This window comes from Mobula hypostoma, chromosome 5, assembly GCF_963921235.1.
Source record: "Mobula hypostoma chromosome 5, sMobHyp1.1, whole genome shotgun sequence".
NCBI lineage: Eukaryota > Metazoa > Chordata > Chondrichthyes > Myliobatiformes > Myliobatidae > Mobula > Mobula hypostoma.
The window spans coordinates 165,778,917-165,797,527 of NC_086101.1; the positions used below are offsets into that span (position 1 = coordinate 165,778,917).

At 40.2% G+C, this 18,611-nt stretch overlaps 1 protein-coding gene across 2 annotated transcripts in view; it reads left to right on the forward strand.

Moving 5' to 3' along the window:
* Positions 1–5,443: 5,443 nt before the first annotated feature.
* Positions 5,444–18,611, forward strand: part of cmya5 (cardiomyopathy associated 5) — a 112,596-nt gene continuing 99,428 nt past the window's right edge. For both annotated transcript variants that reach the window (XM_063049332.1, XM_063049333.1), the window contains exon 1: positions 5,444–5,662. In XM_063049332.1, the coding sequence (XP_062905402.1) occupies positions 5,523–5,662 (140 nt within the window). In that variant the 5' untranslated portion in view covers positions 5,444–5,522. The remainder of the gene's footprint in view (positions 5,663–18,611) is intronic.

Below are 18,611 nucleotides of genomic sequence, written 5' to 3' on the forward strand. Positions count from 1 at the left end.
ACTGAGAAGGTGCTCAGGAAGCTTAATGGTCTGAAGGTGGATAAATCTCCTGGACCTGATGGAATGCACCCTCAGGTTCTGAAGGAAGTAGCTGGAGAGATTGAAGAAGCATTAACAATGATCTTTCAAGAATCAGTAGATTCTGGCTTTGTGCCAGATGACTGGAAAATTGCAAATGTTTCTCCACTATTTAAGAAGGGTGGGAGGCAGCAGAAAGGAATCTATAGACCTGTTAGCCTGACATCAGTGGTTGGGAAGTTGTTGGAATTGATTGTTAGGGATGAGATTACAGAGTACCTGGAGGCACATGACAAGATAGGCCAAAGCCAGCATGGTTTCCTGAAAGAAAAATCCTGCCTGACTAACCTACTGCAAATTTTTGAGGAAATTACAAGCAGAGGAGACAAAGGAGATGCAGTAGATGTGGTGTACTTGGATTTTCAGAAGGCCTTTGACAAGATGCCGCTTATGAGGCTGCTTAGCAAGATAAGAGCCCATGGAATTACAGGGAAGTTACTAGCATGGGTGGAGCATCAGCTGATCGGCAGAAAACAGAGAGTGGGAATAAAGGGATCCTATTCTGGCTGGCTACTGGTTACCAGTGGAGTTCCACAGGGGTCGGTGTTGGGACCGCTGCTTTTTACAATGTATGTCAATGATTTGGACTATGGGATTAATAGATTTGTGGCTAAATTTGCCAATGATACAAAGATAGGTGGAGGAGTGGGTAGTGTTGAGGAAACAGAGAGCCTGCAGAGAGACTTAGATAGCTTAGGGGAATGGGCAAAGAAGTGGCAAATGAAATAAAATGTTGGAAAGTGTATGGTCATGCACTTTGGTGGAAGAAATAAATGAGCAGACTATTATTTAGATGGGAAGAGAATTCAAAATGCAGAGATGCAAAGAGACTTGGGAGTCTTTGTGAAAGATACCCTAAAGGTTAACCTCCAGGTTGAGTCAGTGGTGAAGAACGCAAATGCAATGTTGGCATTCATTTCTAGAGGTATAGAATATAAGAGCAGGGATGTGATGTTGAGGCTCTATAAGGCACTCATGAGACCACACTTGGAGTATTGTGTGCAGTTTTAGGGTCCTTATTTTAGAAAGGATATACTGACATTGGAGAGGGCTTAGATAAGATTCACGAGAATGATTCCAGGAATGAAAGGGTTACCATATGAGAAATATCTGACAGCTATTGGGCTGTATTCCCTGGAGTTCAGGAGAATGAGGGGGGGATCTCATAGAAACATTCTGAATGTTAAAAGGCCTGAACAAATTAGATATGGCAAAGTTATTTCCCATGGTAGGGAAGTCTAGGACAAGAGGGTATGACATCAGGAGTGAAGAGGGCATCAAAAGGTGTGGGAAGAAGGCAGGGGAGTGGAATTGGATCAGCCCATGATAAAATGGTGGAGCAGATTCGATGGGCCGAAAGACCTACTTCTGCTCCTCCATCTTACGCTCTTATTGTCTTACGTATTAGGAATTTGCTGTTAAAGCCACAGCATTCAACAATTATAAAGATTGAGGAATTATATAAAAATAAAGTTAGAGATTAAAGTATGGTCATGGAATAAAATGTGCAATATACATAAACATCTGTATGTAAACAGCATTATAAAAATTAGTTTAAAGTATTTGCAGTGCAGTGACAAGTGTTAATAGACAGGGGTGGGGTTGGTTAACTCGAGTGGTTGATCAGATGAACTGCCTGGGGGAAGAAACTTTTAAGATCAGACACGATGAAGCTGAAAGTTGGCATCGATGCTGGCTCAAAGCAGGCAATTCATCTCTCAAAACTCAGCCACCCCACAGGGAACGCACTGCCTGAGTCAGTGTGCAGGCAGATACTGTACACTAGTGAAGTTCAAGAGACTACTAGACAGGTATATGGAGGAATCTAAGGTGGGGGGTTTAAGGGTTGGCACAACATTGTGGGCTAAAGGGCCTGTACTGTGCTGTACCATTCTATGTTCTATGTTCATATTAAGTATGTGAAGATTGCAAATTTTGCTATTGATAAGTAGAATACCATGATTTCAGTACTTTGTTCTAGTGTATTTATGAACCATATCATGGTCTGCTTAGGCGCTAGCAGATCTGCCAAATATCAAAACTGCACACCAGATTCTAAACCACTGGTGAAAAAATACCACAGGATCTATGTTCAGGAGACAATTATGTTTATTTCAGGAGAAATATAATAAAATCAGACGACCATAAAAGGTCAGCACATAGGACAGTATCTGAAGGATAGCAAAAGTTAACATTTCAGGTGGATGATCTTTCATTAGAGTAAGGGAAACATAGGAAACAACTATGTTTTAAGTTGAAAGAAAGAAGAGGAATGGAGAGACGGGAAAAAAAAGAATGTCTGAAATAGAGTGAGAACAAGTTAGACTTAATGCAAGCAGTAGAGCTGTCAGGTCCAAGGGATTGGTGAAGTGCTCATCTATCTGGAAGAGATTTGATGGGAAGGAGATGAATGAGGTCAGAAGAGAGAAAATAAATAATGTTGGAATTTTGAAATATAGTGCGAATGGAACTGGAAATATAGTTGAAATATATCTAGTGATTTCCCCTTCCAGTAAAAAAAATCCCTCCCCCTAATCCTCTTCTATTCCCCACTCTTACCTCTTCTTACCTGCCTATTATCTCCACCGGGTCTCCTTCTCCTTCCCTTTCTCCTATGGTCCACTCTCCTCTCCTATCAGATCTCTTCCTTTCCAGCCCTTTATCTTTCCCACCCACTTGGCTTCACCTATCACCTTCCAGCTATCCTCCTTCCCCTCCCCACCCCCCAAACTTTTTATTCTGGAAACTTACCCCTTGCTTTTCAGTCCTGAAGTAGGGTCTCGGCCCGGAACGCTGACTGTTTATTCATTTCCACAGATGCTCCCTGGCCTGTTGAGTTCCTCCAGCATTTTGTGTGTGTTGCTTCTGCAGACATTTTTTATGTTTACAGCTGAAATGGGCTTGGCCAGTGGTGTGGTGGCTTGAACACTGGATTTTGAGGCGGATGGTCCTGAATTTGAATCTGGCCGGCTCCCAACCTGAGTAGCAGCAGTATCTGCACAGAAGAGAGGTCTGGCAATCTATCTCCATAGTGTAGTGGACAGCACTACACTATGGGTCTATAGGGTTGCTAGTCGTCAACAATGACTCAGTGGCGCTCAACCTCAACAACAACAACATAATTGAAATATAATTGCTGCAAATCTGAATTAAAAGATAATGCTGAAAATACTCAGTACATCAGGCAGCTTGTGTAGTGGAAGAATAAGTGAATTAACATTGTAGGTTAATAACATTTCATCATAGCTGGCCAATTCTGGTGTGAAAAGGAAAAACATGAATTCAATGTTATGCCCTAGTAGCTGTAACCTACTTAGGAGATCAGATGCTGCTCCTTGAGGTCATCTTGGACTATGTTAGAAAGACCGAGATCAAAGTGGGAGCGGTATGGAGAATTAAAATGATGGTTGCCCTCTTTGACAGGTGTTCTGCAAAGAGTGTCTTTGTGTTTACCTTCCCCAATATAGATTAGATCACATCATGAGAATCATGTGCAGTTCATTTATTTGTAATTTTCATTCTTAGTAATATGCTTTTTGTCAGGTAATGTTTTTCTAGTTACAGGTCTTTTAGTGGGCGTCCATTCACAAATTGTTCAGAGACTTGACAACACATTTAAAATTAAGAGCAAAAAATACAATGAAGATTGTGCAACTAGTGGAGCTGCTACCTCCCAGATCCAGGACCTAGGTTCCATCACAATCTCTGGTATCGTCTGTGTGGAATTTGCACATTCTCCCTGTGACTGCGTGGGTTTCCTCTGGGTGTTTCAGTTTCCTCCAACATCACAAAAGATGTGCAGATTGAGTTTTAAAATCTGTGTTGATTCGTTGAGAATGTAGGGATAATAAAATAGAATGGGCCCATAAGATACAGGAGAAGAATTAGGACATTTGGCCCATCGAGTTTGCTCCACCATTCCATCATGGCTGATTTATTCTATGGGTGGATAATCAGAGCAGATCTCGTGGAGTTAGAGATTGTTTCCAAGTTGTATGACTCAATGCAAGGAAATACACTTTTTACTCAATAGTTAAAAGGGAATTCTCAGTTTTTAAAGGATGTGGAAACTATCAGTGCCTTTAAAAGGGAACTGGATAGGCACTTGGGAAAATAATTTGTAAGATGATGGAGAAATAGAATTGATAGATTTATTCTATTGGGAAATGTGATGATCTGAATAGCCAACTTCTATGCTGTATTAATAGTGTGATTCTAACATATGGAAAATATTAGGAATTAAATGGTATGCTCAATTGGTTGTTCTGCATTAGATCCTGATATTCCTTGATTTTCTTAATAGCCAAAAATCTATTAAAGTTCAGACTTATATTACGATCTGAGCATCCATAGCCCTCTGGGTTGGAGAATTTGCAAACTTCTCCATTAAAATTTTTTAAAGCTTCACTTTCTGGTAGAGTGCTCACTGAAGATGTTTTCATGTCTTTGGGAAAAAAAATTACCCTCCAGCAGACTATTGCTCCGAAAGCTTTGAATTGATTTTATTCAGTTTATTTTTTTTCGTTTCTCTGGGGCAGACGAGCACCATGACAATTGTTAATGATGTCTCATCCTTCATTCAAAGGGTTAAGCTGTCTTGCGCCTCTTTGCAAAAAGAACAATGACGTATTGGTTGAGTTAATACATTCCTGTTGTAAAAATCATTTAAAGTGGTTCATAGTATGTCTCCAAATAAAGACCTAATTTAATCGTTGGTTAATATAGTTTGACCTCACTTTTGATTGCTAGATCATCAAGCGCTGCAGTTGTGTAATGATTTGGATGCTGCCATGTCTTGTACTTATTGGCAAGAAAAGATTGGAAATAGAATCCCCTGGGCCGAAGTTCAATAGCAGAGACTTAAATTACAAACTAAGTCTGGAGAATCCAAACTTCTCAGCCCAAAGCAGAGTTTACTTAAAAATAATATATAAAGTGGAGGAAAGTTTCAGAATGTTAATTTGACTTGCACGATGAATGTGGTAACATTGGACATGAGTAAAACTTGTAAAATACGAATAAAGGATTGACAATAGGGGATTCTTTTTCACGCGTATTGAACGAAGCGTAAAATAAGATTTCCGATCAAGAAATGAAGGCTGAAACGCTGTTTTATCTATTTAAAAAACTTCGCGATTAAAGACGCTTTACAACCTCCGAAGTGCCTTTCTGAAATTTAGTTAATAAAGAATCGCCAGTTAGTTCACAGCAAGAGCAAGGCGGCAGAATATGATCTCTCCAAATAGATAAGATGTCGATTATGTTGATCATTAACTTATTTGTAGTGGACATTAGGACCCGGGGGACGGTGGTTTCGGGAGGAAAAAGGAAGTCCTTATTGGCGGCGATATTTCTATTTAAAGATTATCCTGAGTCAGGAAACTTGGGCTCCGTAATGACCGGGCTTCGAGAATCTCTCTGTTAAACTGCCGGCGTGAAAAGCAATGGAAGCAAAAATGGAAGACTTGGACGCCTGCATTTCTGCGGAAACTGATAAAATTGAGCCGGAAATATCTTTGCTAGAGGACGAAGTATGTGAAGGTGGAGTACTGGAACCGGAGGAGGAAGAAAAACTTGGAGAAAGGTAACAGGATTTAGAGAGAAGGCTGAGGGAACAATTTTAGCCATGGGGCACTGTTTACATAATTTAGCAATACAGACGAGCGCTGCGAAATAATGTAGAGAGAAGTGGTCAGATATGATTCTGTGCAGATCTAGATTCGTTTTGCTCACTGTTCTCGCCTGCAGTTTGGCAGTGGTGGTGTTTGCACTGCCGGCTATTTAAAGTTGACTTGGACACCAGATACGAAGGCCTCTCTGCCCCTCCTACTTGTTGTCTGTTGAAACCAAAATAATTTTGCATTAAATCGAATGTCATTGTCGAATGACAGTTTCTCCGGCAAGAACTTTATCAAATATGACCCCCTTCCTTCCACCCTCTTCCCGGCAGTAACTTTCTATTGGACAGACGAGTTAGTCAAAGGACAAGTTAATATGGGGTCCCTGTCGATGACGCGATTACAAAAATAAGAACAGCAACAGATCGTTGATTTGGACAGCATTGTATGAAGTAGTAGAAATTTTGGCCCGCTGTGAAGGATATTTGCTGTACTTTCACCAAAATTGTAGTATATCCCATCTTTAATTCCGAATCACGATTTAACTATGAAATTGTGTTTGGGTCGGGAGTTGGGGGGGGGGAAGGGGGAAATTATTTGGGACTCTGGCCCTGTGTCGTTGTATAGTTGAGACCGGAATGTGCAATAAACAGTGACAGTGTTAGCATCCACAATAAAATTAAAGGGAACTAGCTGGATCGAAACTTCACCAGATTCCACGGGATTTGACACTTTCTGTTTACGTTTGTCTATCACAAGGCCCTGACAAGATCCGAACTGGATACTTAGTAGCCCTTGCGTTGAATCTTGATATCGTGGTATCTGTACCAAGTGGTTTGCAGAAGGGACATCAGGGTATCATTAAACCTCTGCTTTTCTCACTGCCATAAACACGAGAGATTTGCAGGTGCTGGAAATCCGCAGTAACACACACAAAATACTGGAGGAAAATCAGCAGGTCGGGCAGCATCAATGAAGAGGAATAAAGAAGCTAGCAGTCCGAAAGGTCGCATCTTTGTTCCTCTCCATAGGTGGTGCCTGACCTGCTGAATTCCTCCAGAATTTTGTGTGTTTTCTAATTACCTGTTTGCTGCAGCTAACTAGAACTTGGACCCCCCCCCAAAGTAAAATGGTGGTAATGTACAGAACTTTTGATGACATTTTATTAGTTCAGTATAATTAGATAACCTTTTGTTTAATAACATGGTAAACCTGGGGAAAGATCAAGGTAAGTGTAACTATCTGCCATAAAGGAGTTATATACAGTACTCCAGAATGTCTGTGGGATTGCTTCACAATGCACTACCACACTGACAGGTAGGTACTGTATATCAGGTAGCCATTTATGTCCATTGGCCAATTTTTGCTGGCTGCTTACTACATAACATTTTAACTGCTCCCTCCAAAACATGCAGCACACTGCTGCATAATTATCTCTAATCTACAGCCTGTCTGATCCTTGGCTAAACATTTCCTTGTTTCTGCATTATTTATAAATGTCCCTTGTTTCCAATTATTCTTGAAGTTTCCTTGGCCTATACTGGCCTTTTCTTGCAAGCCATTCTTCACCTGACATGTGAACATGTACAGCCAGTTTTATATGGATAATTATGGTATTAGTTCTAGTCCCACAAGAAAGCTGAATATTTCAATGTTGACACATTACTTTCTACTCAACATTCACCTGAGGTCACATATGCTTTTGGTGTATTCTTTCTAGCTATTTCATATGTCAATAGTAAACAATCTAAGTTTAGCAACAAATTTTTAAAAATTGTTGGGTAGGACTGGACTTGCATCCCTTCTTTATCCTTAGCATAGTCTAAGGATAGTCGAAGTCTTTTTAGACTGTATTGGTTCTAAAAAGCAACTTAGATATTAAAGAGATTATAAAAATAAAGATTAGCTTTATTGTCACACATACATTGAGGATAAGGTGGGATGTGTAATTTGTGTAAATGATCACCACAGTGAGAGGATTGGACTGGGTGCAGCTGCAAGTGTCCCCGTGCCTCTGGTGCCAACATAGCATGGCCACATCTCACTTACCCACACCCTAACTGTACATCTTTTGGAATGTGAGAAGAAACCAGAGCTCCTGGAGGAAACCTATGCAGTCACAGGGAGAATGTACAAACTCCTTACAGATGGCAGTGGGAATTGAACTTGTATCTGCTGCTGTAAAGTGTTGTGCTAACCATGCTGTTACCATGGTATCTTAGTAATAACTTTTTCTGCAGCTGTTGATTTTATGATTCAACTCTGCATGTTGCCCATGATATAGGGACATTCTAGACATTAAGCTTTGTGTCTCTCATACCTGCCTTAAATCGACTGGGGTCACTCGTGGTGTATTGACCAGCATATTACTGGTAACATTTTGCTTGTGTTTTTGTGAATTTATTCTCATCGTCTTTACTCCTTAACTGACTGGGCAAGTTAAATAACTTACTCACTTTAATCTTCCTTTCCTTTCCCTATATTCAAGCGCTGTACCTTGTCTCTGATAAAAGCAAGTTGATGTCAAGACCTTGCAAAGAGGGCTGGGCAGGGCTTCATAGCGGCAAATAATGCTAACTGTTGATGAAAAATGCAAATCGGAGGCACATACATCCGAGTAGTTTGGGATGGTATATGAAAGCATGTGTAAGCGTACAGGTAAGTTGGATGGTTACAGTCTTCTTTCAAGGGCAGGAGGGTCTAAAACTAGAAGGCATATATTTAAGGCAAGTGAGAGAAGATTTAAAGGGGGCCCAAGGGTCAACATTTTCCACATGGAGGATGGTGGAAATGTGGAAGAAGCTGCTAGATGAAGCTTTAGAGCTGGGTACAGTTACAATATTTAAAAGGCATTTGAACAGGTAGATGCATGGAAAAAGGTTATACGGATATGGCCAAAATGCAGTTAGGAGACCAAAAGGCAATGTTTTTAATAGGTTGAAAACTGTGTGAAAAATGGTTACAACCTAAACTATTGATACTAAGTTACAGCAACTTCTCCTCTGATACCTACTTATGTTTCTATTCAGTCATTCAAACATCAGAATTAAGGCATACAGGCCTCATCAAAAAAAACTGTGAGGTTGTGGTTGCCATATATAAGAATCATTTACTGCAGAAAGAACAATTAAAATTGACATTTCAGTGGGATCTTTTAAAAAGTAAGAATGAGTATGACACTGGGAAAGTAAACGAGATGAGCCTTCATGCGCACAAACCTTCATACTTCTCACGAATGTGGAACCGAAAGGCAAGAATTTAGGGTTGTGCTGAACAAATTAAGAACAGATGTTCAAGTGAATTTCTTTATATGTAAGATGATTAACAACTAGAACAGATTGCCATTGAGGATGGTTGGGGCCAAGACATGGGTATTATTTCATTGCAGACTGATTTATAATATGAATGTGTCTGGCTGTATATCAAATAGGTAGAATTGCTCAGTTGACCTCAAGGGATGCTTTGAAGTATTCAGGTGCCGATATTTTGTGTTTTTCTTCAATGCATAAAATAATAATGTCAGAATGGAGGAAGAGGAACTGGCCATTCAGCCCCACAAATCTGAACTACCATTCAAAAAAGTTTGTAGCTCTCATAAAATCCTAAATCCATCCAAACATCATGGCCCTATAACCCTTAATGTTGCAGGCTATCAAAATCCATCACATATTATCTGTCAAGATAGCACGTGCTACTTTTTCTGAGAGAGTTCCACACTTGTATCAGCCTTTGCATGGTGAACATCTCTCCAACAGGCTAACATCTCTCCAGAATGGCTTGGCTCTGATTTTAAGGTTATGACCAATCACTTTGTGGAAACTATTACAAAATGGGATAATGCTGGAGGACTGGGAAATGCCCCTTTAATCTAGTTTCCCTTCAAGCAGGAATGATTGTTCTTCAACTATCTCCAATTCCATTCAAAGTCTATAAAACCTGAATCCAGAATAAACTATTTTCTTATCTGTTTAACATGTTATTTTTATTGTTGCACAATTCATTGGAAAGTAGGGAGCTGGAAAAGCTGTTTGATGCATCTTGGCGACCCTATTTAAAATGGCATGTAATTTTCTTGCCAACCTTTATGTCTCATACAGGGTGCCGAGCAAAAGTCTTAGATATATATGAGCTAGAATGATAAGGTATTTGCACAGTACTGTATTTGTCAACATGGAGCGGAGAGTGAGTTTAAAAATCTGGCGGGAGCAAAAGATGTTGGGAACGGTGAGAGTGGGGTGCCGCAGGAGAGGTGTGGGACAGGTGGCAGAGAAGGAGTGCCAGGACAGGACTGTGTTGGTAGCGTGGCTGCAGACACACCCAGTCCTGAAACACCAGGCAAGGTCATTTGTTTCCAAACAATTGGTTTATTGATCATTACAGAATGTGTCTCTGGTGTTCCCCGCTCCCTCCCCTCTCCCAGTGTAAACGTAACTTTGCTAGATCAAATAATGACAGCACAAAAAGATCGTTTCTTATCTTTTCACCCATTTATTTCTTTGAGCTCAGCCGGCGAGTGAACTTGGACCTGACATCAGGGAGAGAATCTTTCTCATCTCCCCGGTGGTTCAACAAGTTCACTGCCTGATGTCAGAATTGTCAGAAGTTATAAGGCCACCGATACAAAAGAACAATCAATTTGTTAAGTATTCCAGCCAAGTCAATAGACTATTGATACAAAGAACAACCACTTTGATAACCACTCCAGCCAAGTCAATGGACTATTGATACAAAAGTACAATCAATTTGATAGACACTCCAGCCACCTTAATTAAAGAAAGGAATATCCTACTTGGTTTGCTGGAGCCACAACTTAATTACAAAGATAAGAACATCCATCAAATTTATGCTTTAGTTAAGAAAGGAATGTTCTGTCTAATTTCCATCAGGTACTGCTTTTTGTCAAAATCAAAAGGTGTGTAAAGCCCAGAAACATCTTGTGTGGATCTGGGTGAACTTTAACCCTTACCTTGCTCCAAAGAAAGCAGCTGTGAGACATTATTCAAACACACTGCGGTCACAGACATAGTCAGTACTTAATCCATTGTTTACAGGAATCTGAGAATCCCCCATTCCCTTAAACTTTATCACCAGCCCGCTTCCTACTCTCAGTCCACAATAGAGACCCATATCAGAATCAGGTTTATCATCACTCATATATGTCATTTTTTTTTGGCAGCAGCAGTACAGTGCAATACATAAAATTACTACAGCACTGTGCAAAAGTCTTAGGCTTCCTGGCTGTATATACTGTGTGTGCCTATGACTTTTACACAGTATGTAAGGCAATTTTGTTCTCTTTTTTTTAATCAGAATTTTAAACTGTATGGTTAATGTCCTTATAAACTTTAATTCCCCATCTCGGTTGTGATCCACCTCCCAAGGAGAAATTGATGTAAATTATTTTCATATCAACTAAGCTGATCTCAGAAGAGTTAACATTTTGCTTGGGTTTAATGAATTTATCCTTCTGGTTTTTACACTGTAATGGATTGGCCAAGTTAAATAATTTACTTACTTTAAACTTCCTTTCCCTATGTTAAAGCACTGTACCTTATCTCCATTCAGGATTCAGAGTGCCAACAGAATTTAATTCAGAAGTAAACTTGGATCAAATGCTTAAAGTAATAATTGACTTTCAACGTTTTGGGTGAAGACTTCTCATCCAGACTGATGAGGTCTTGACCTGAAATGTCAACTGTCCATTAGCCTCCACAGATGCTGTCTAACCTGCTGAGTTTCTCCAGCATACTGTATGCTGGTCTCTGTCTCTGTCTCTATAAATTAAGCAGCAGATTGATTCCTTTTGTAAAAGGATAAAGTGAGAGGTAATATTTAAACAACTGAGTTTATATTTCTTCATCTCTTCAGAGATGAGATGAGGACTACTCAGCCTATGGAAGATTTATGATCATCTGTTTGTACTGTGAAATGTTAGTAATGTGGCCTAAATCTAAACAAGTGATTAACATATTAATCCAAATCTGTGTACATCTGCAATATAATTCTGGGTAAGATACGAAATAAAAGCAGAAAATGCATGAAATCCTCACCAGGTTAGGTAGCATCTGTGGAAAAACAGAGGTAATATTTCATGTGGATCACATTTCTTCAGATCTCAGGAAAGTTAGAAAATCAATGTGATTTAAGTTGCAGTGAAGGATAGAGAAAAGGAAACAGAACTTACTGTAGTGGAGACCGAACGAAACAGAATCAGAATCATGTTTAATATCACTGGCATAAATTGTGACATTTGTTTTGCAGCAGTGGTACTGTACAATACATAAAAATTATAAATTACACAATATGTGTGTATGAAAATGTGTGTGTGTGTGTGTATATATATACACACACACACACACAAAAAGAGAGGGAAAAAAATAGAGGTAGTGTTCATGGACTCGTAGTCCATTCAGAAATTTGATAGCAGAGGGGAAGAAACAGTTCCTGAAACATTGAGTGTGTATCTTCAGGCTCCTACACCTCCTCCTTAATGGTAGCAATGAGAAGAGGGCATGTGCTAGGTGATGGTTTTTGGGTGGGGGGGTGGTTGTCCATAATGATAGATGGTGCCTTGTTGAGGCATTTCCTTTTGAAGGTGTCCTTGATGTTGGGGAGGCTCGTGCCCATGATGGAGCTGGCTGAGTTTACAGCTTTCTGCAGCTTTTTCCGATCCTCTGCAGAGGCCCCTTCATACCAGAAGGTGATGCAACCAGTTAGGGTACTCTCCACAGTACATCTGTTAAAATTTGCAAGTGTATTTGGTGACATACCGAGTCTCCTCAAACTCCTAGTGAAAAATAGCTGCTGTTGTGCCTTCTTTGTAATTGCATCAATATGTTAGGCCGAGGATAGATCCTCAAAGATGTTGCCACACAGGAACTTGAAACTGCTCACCTTTTCCACTGCCGATCCCTTGGTGAAGACTGTTGTATATTCCCTTGATTCCCCCTTCTTGAAGTCAGCAATCAATTCCTTGTTCTTACTGATGATTGTTTGTTTATTTAGGGATAGAGTGCAGAATAGGCACTCCTGACCTTTCAAGATGTGCCACCCAACTCTGATTTAAACCTAACCTGATCATGGGACAATTCACAATAACCAGTTAACCCACCCGTTACTTCTTTGGACTGTGCGAGCAAACCAGCGCACCTGGAGAAAACCCATGCTTCCAACAGTGATAACACACAGAGACTCCTTACAGAGGATGCCAATGTTGAACTCTGATCTCCAACACCCTGAGCTGTAATAGCATCACGCCAACTATTGCATTACCTTGGCACTGAGTCCAACGTTGTAGTTATAACAACACTCAACCAGCTGATCTGTCTCGCTCCCGTATGCCTCCTCCTCCTCTGAAATTCAGACAACAATAGTTGTGACATCGGCAAATTTATAGATGGCCTTAGAGCTGTGACTAGCCACGTAGTTGCATGTATAGAAAGAATACGGCAGTGGGGTAAGAGTGCGTCCATGAGGCGTGCCAGTGTTGATTGTCAGCTAGGAGGAGATGTTATTTCTGCTCTGCATGGACAGTGGTCTCCCAGTGTGGAACTCAAGGATCCAGTTTCAGAGGGAGATGCAGAGGCCCAGGTTTTGCGGCTCGTTGTTTAGAACTGAGGGCATGATGCTGCTGAACGCTGAGCTGTAATCAATAAACAGCAGCCTGATATGGGTTTTGCTATTGTTCAGGTGCTCTAAGGCTGAGTGGAGAGCCAATGAGAGTCCATCCGCTGTAGCCTATGGTGGTGATAGGCAAATTGCAGCAGGTCCATCCCTTGCTTAGGCAGGAGTTGATTCTAGACATGACCAACATCTCAAAGCATTTCAAAACAGTGGAAGTTAGTGCCACTGCGCGATGGCCGTTGAGGGAGCTCACCCTGCTCTTCTTGGGCATGATTCGAGCACGTGGAAACCTTCAGAAGCAATAGTGAGGGATTAAAGATGTCCTTGAAAGCTCCTGCCAGTTGGTTGGCACAGGTTTTCAAAGCCCTTCCAGGTACACCATCAGGGTCTGACGCCTTGCGAGGGTTCACCCTTTTGAAAGATGTTCTGATGTTGGCCTCCGAAACAGAGATTACAGGGTCACTAAATGCTGCAGGGATTTGCATAGTTGTAGTTTTATTCTCCCTTTCAAAGTGTGTATAAAAGGCATTGAGCTCAGCTGGGAGTGAAACATTACAGCCATTCCTGATGTTAGGTTTCACTGTATGGGAAGAACTGGCTTGCAAGCCCTGACACAGCTAACTTGCATCTGATTCAATCTGTAACCTCAATTGGAGTTGTTTATTCACTGTAAAATAGGCTTCCGTAGGCTGTACCTGGGCTTTTTGTATAGTTCAGGATCACCAGCCTTGACTGCCACAGATCTTGGCCTCAGCTAACTATGAATCTCCTGGCTGATCCACATTATTTGGTTTGGGTAAGGCCAGTATGTTCTCAAAGGCACACACTCACCCACACAGGTCTTGATGAAGTCAGTGATAACTGTGACATAATCCTTCAGAATATGAAGAATAATCCCTGAGTATTCTCCAGTCCAGTCCATCAGCTCAAAGCAGTCCTGCAAGTACTCTACCTTTGTTGACCATACCTTTGTTGGTCCTCACCGCTAGTGCTGTGGTCTTTAATCTCTGGCTCTACACTGATAGTAAAAATACAGCCAGGTGATTGGAATTTTCAAAGTGTGGGCGTGGGTTGGCACAATAAGCATTCTTGATGGTGGTATATCACTGGTCAAGTGTGTGGCTCCTCTGGTTCCACAGGCAATACGTTAGTGGAAGTTGTTCAGATACTTCTTCAAGTTGGCCTGGTTGAAATCTCCGCAATGAAGGGGAAGACGTCATAGTTTGCTGTCCTGTGCCTGTTGATCATGGTGCTCAGCTTCTCCAGTGCCCGCCTGGCGTCGGCCTGTGGTGGAATGTACATTGTTACCAGGATGATGGCAGATAGAATGGACAACATTTGACCACTAGATGTTCTGGGTCAGGTGAGCAGGACTGAGACAGAACCACAACATCCGTGCACCATGATGAGTTAATGATAAAGCACACAGTGCTCCTTTATCTTTAAAAGACTGAGTTGACCTGCCTTTGTGGAGAATAGTGAAGCGGTCGGATTGCAGCGCTGTGTCTGAAAAGGCGGGGGGTCCTTTATGATGGATGTTGCTTACCCATAACAGAGCTCCACGTAGATGTGTGTAATGTGTGGGGAGGGCTTTACCTGTGATGCACTGGCTGTATCCATTACTTTTTGAAGGAATTTTCATTCAAGGGTATTGGTGTTTCCATACCAGGCTACAATGCAACCAGTCAATATATACATCTATAGAAGTTTGTCAAAGTTTTAGATGTGATGCCAAATCTAAGGAAATAGAGATGCTGCTGTGCTTTCTTTGCAATGACATTTACGTGCTGGACCCAGGACAGATTCTCTTGAAATGATAACGTGGTGAAATTTAAAGTTGCTGACCCCCTCCTCTTCTGGTCCTCTTATGAGGACTGGCTCACGCACCTCCATTACCTTTAGTAGGATTTTCTGTTCAAAGGCATTGGTGTTCTTATACCAGACCATGATGCAGCCAGTCAGCACTCTTTCCACCACACATCTACAGAAGTTTGCCAAGGTTTTTGATGATGTGTCGAATCTCCACAGACTCCTGAGGAAGTAGAGGCACTGCCGTGCTTTCTTTGCAATCGTATTTATATGATGGGTCCAGGACAGGTCCGCTGAGATAGTGACACCCAGGAATTTAAAATTACTGACCCTCTCCACCTCTGATCACAATCAGTTCTTTGGTATTATTGACATTGAGTGAGAGATTGTTGTTACTTAGCCAAATTTTCAATAGCATACCTCTTGTATGCTGATTCATCACCCCCTTTGATACAGCCCACAACAGTGGTATCATCAGCAAACTTGTATATGGTGTTGGAACTGTACCTAGCCACGCAGTCTCATAGGTGTAAAGTGATTAGAGCAGGGGGCTAAGCACACAGCCCTGTCATGCACCTGTGTTGATGAAGATTGAGGAGATGTTTTTCCCAATCCAAACTGACTGGGGTCTGCAAGTGAGGAAATCCAGGATCTAATTGCACAAGGGGGTATTGAGGCCAAGGTCTCAGAGTTTATTGATTAGTTTTGGGAGGATGATGATATTGAATGCCAAGCTGTAATCAATAAAGAGCATCCAATATATGCATCTTTTCTATCCAGATGTTCCAAGGTTGAGATGGCATCTGCTGTAGACTTGTTGCTTTGGTAGGCAAATTAGAGAGGATCCAAGTCGCCACTTAGACAGGAGCTGATATGTTTCAACACCAGCCTCTGAAAACACTTTGTCACTGGGGATGTAAGTGTCACTGCCGATGGTCATTTGGACAGGTTACCACACTCTTCTTGGGCACCGGTTCAACTGAAGCCTGCTTGGAGCAGGTGGGTGCCACACACTGCCAGAGCGGGAAGGTGAAGATATCTGAGAACGCATCAGCCAGTTGGTCATCATACTCGACCAGGTACTCCATCCGGACCAGAAGCTGTACTTGAATTCACTCTCTTGAAGGCAGCCTGCATGTCATCTTCAGATACTGAGACCAAAGGATCATTAGGAAACATGGGGGTGCATGAAGGTTCCTCCCTGTTCTGGTGGTCAAATCAAGTATAGAAGACATTGAACTCGTATGGAAGCAAAGCTCTGCTGGTCCCCAATGTCCTAGCTTTGTAGGAGGTTATGGCAATCCAACCCTGCCACAACAGTTGTGCATGCCTCGTTGATTCCAGTCTAGTCTGGAATCTCCACTTAGCCCAAGAGATGGCTTTCCAGAGAGCATAACGGCACCTCTTGTAGCATTCTTTTTTTTTTATTTTTTAAATTTTTTAAATCTTTTTATCAAATAAGTATACAAAAAGGTAAGCCATATAGACACTAATACACTGTTAGAATATAATAAAATTACAGAAGATATTAATATAAAAAAAATACTACAAACAATATAATTTAAACATAACATACCAAGGTAACATAATAGTATACTAATTTTATATATATATCAATAGAGAAAAGGAAACCCCCCCCCCCAAAAAAAACCCACCGTGCAACTAACTAAAAGCAAAGCAAAGCAATGGGCTAACTTGAAACCAAACAGAGTTAAACTTAAAATCACGTCCTCAATCCCGACCTCCATTAAAAACAGTAAAAAAAAACAAGAAGGGTATATATTACATTAAATGAAAATATTGAATAAAAGATCTCCAAGTCTGTTCAAATTTAAATGAGGAGTCATAAAGATTGCTTCTAATTTTCTCCAGATTCAAGCATAATATCGTCTGAGAAAACCAAAAAAAGGTAGTTGGAGCATTAAGCTCTTTCCAATGTTGTAAGATACATCTTTTCGCCATTAAAGTAAGAAATGCAATCATTCTACGGGCTGAAGGGGAGAGATTACTGGAAATTTTAGGTAATCCAAAGATAGCAGTAATAGGGTGAGGAGAGATATCTATATTCAATACCTTAGAGATAATATTAAAAATGTCTCTCCAAAAAGTTTCCAAAGTAGGGCAAGACCCAAACATATGAGTTAAAGAGGCTATCTGCCCCGGACATCTATCACAAAAAGGATTAATATGAGAATAAAAGCGCGCTAACTTATCTTTGGACATATGTGCTCTATGAACAACTTTAAATTGAATTAGGGAATGTTTAGCACAGATAGAGGAAGTATTGACTAATTGTAAAATCTGCCCCCAGTCATCCACGGAAATGGTAAACCCCAATTCCTGTTCCCAATCTACCCTAATCTTATCAAATGGAGCTTTCCTAAGTTTCATAATAATATTATAAATCATAGCCGATGCACCTTTCTGACATGGATTAAGGTTGATTATAGTATCTAAAATGTATGTAGGAGGAAGCATTGGAAAGGAAGAAAGTATAGTACTTAGAAAATTTCTAACTTGTAGATATCTAAAAAAAATGTATTCTTGATCAATTATATTTATTAGATAATTGTTCAAAAGACATAAGGGAACCATCTAAAAATAAATCCAAAAACCGTGAAATACCCTTAGTCTTCCAAGTTTGAAAAGCACGATCCGTAAAAGAGGGAGAAAAAAATATGTTACCTAAAATAGGAATCGCTAACCCAAATTGATTAAGATCAAAAAATTTTCTGAATTGAAACCAAATATGCAAGGTATATTTAACTATCGGGTTAGACACCTGTTTAAGGCGTTTCCAATCAAAAGGAAGAGAGGAACCTAAAATAGAGCCAAGTGTAAAACCCTGAACAGATTGTAATTCCAATACTACCCATTTAGGAATGGATAGTATATCCTGGTCCAGTAACCAGAATTTCATATGTCGAATATTAATTGCCCAATAATAAAATCTAAAGTTAGGTAATGCTAAGCCTCCATCTCTCTTAGCTTTCTGTAAATGTATTTTACCCAATCTTGGGTTTTTATTCTGCCAAATAAATGAAGAAATTTTAGAGTCAACTTTGTCAAAAAAAGATTTTGGAACAAAGATTGGTAATGCCTGAAATATATATAAAAATTTTGGCAAAAAAAACATCTTAACTGCATTAATACGACCAATCAAAGTTAAATATAAAGGAAACCATTTAGATGAAAGTTGAGTAATATGGTCTATTAATGGTAAAAAGTTAGTCTTAAATAAATCTTTATATTTACAAGTAATTTTAATCCCAAGATATGAAAAATAATTATTAATCAATTTAAATGGAAATTTATAATATAAGGGAAGTTGTTTATTAATCGGAAAGAGTTCACTCTTACTAAGATTTAATTTATAACCTGAAAAAAGACCAAATTGTGCTAATAACTCTAAAACAGCCGGGATGGATTTTTGAGGATTAGAAATATATAAAAGTAAATCATCAGCATAGAGTGACAATTTAT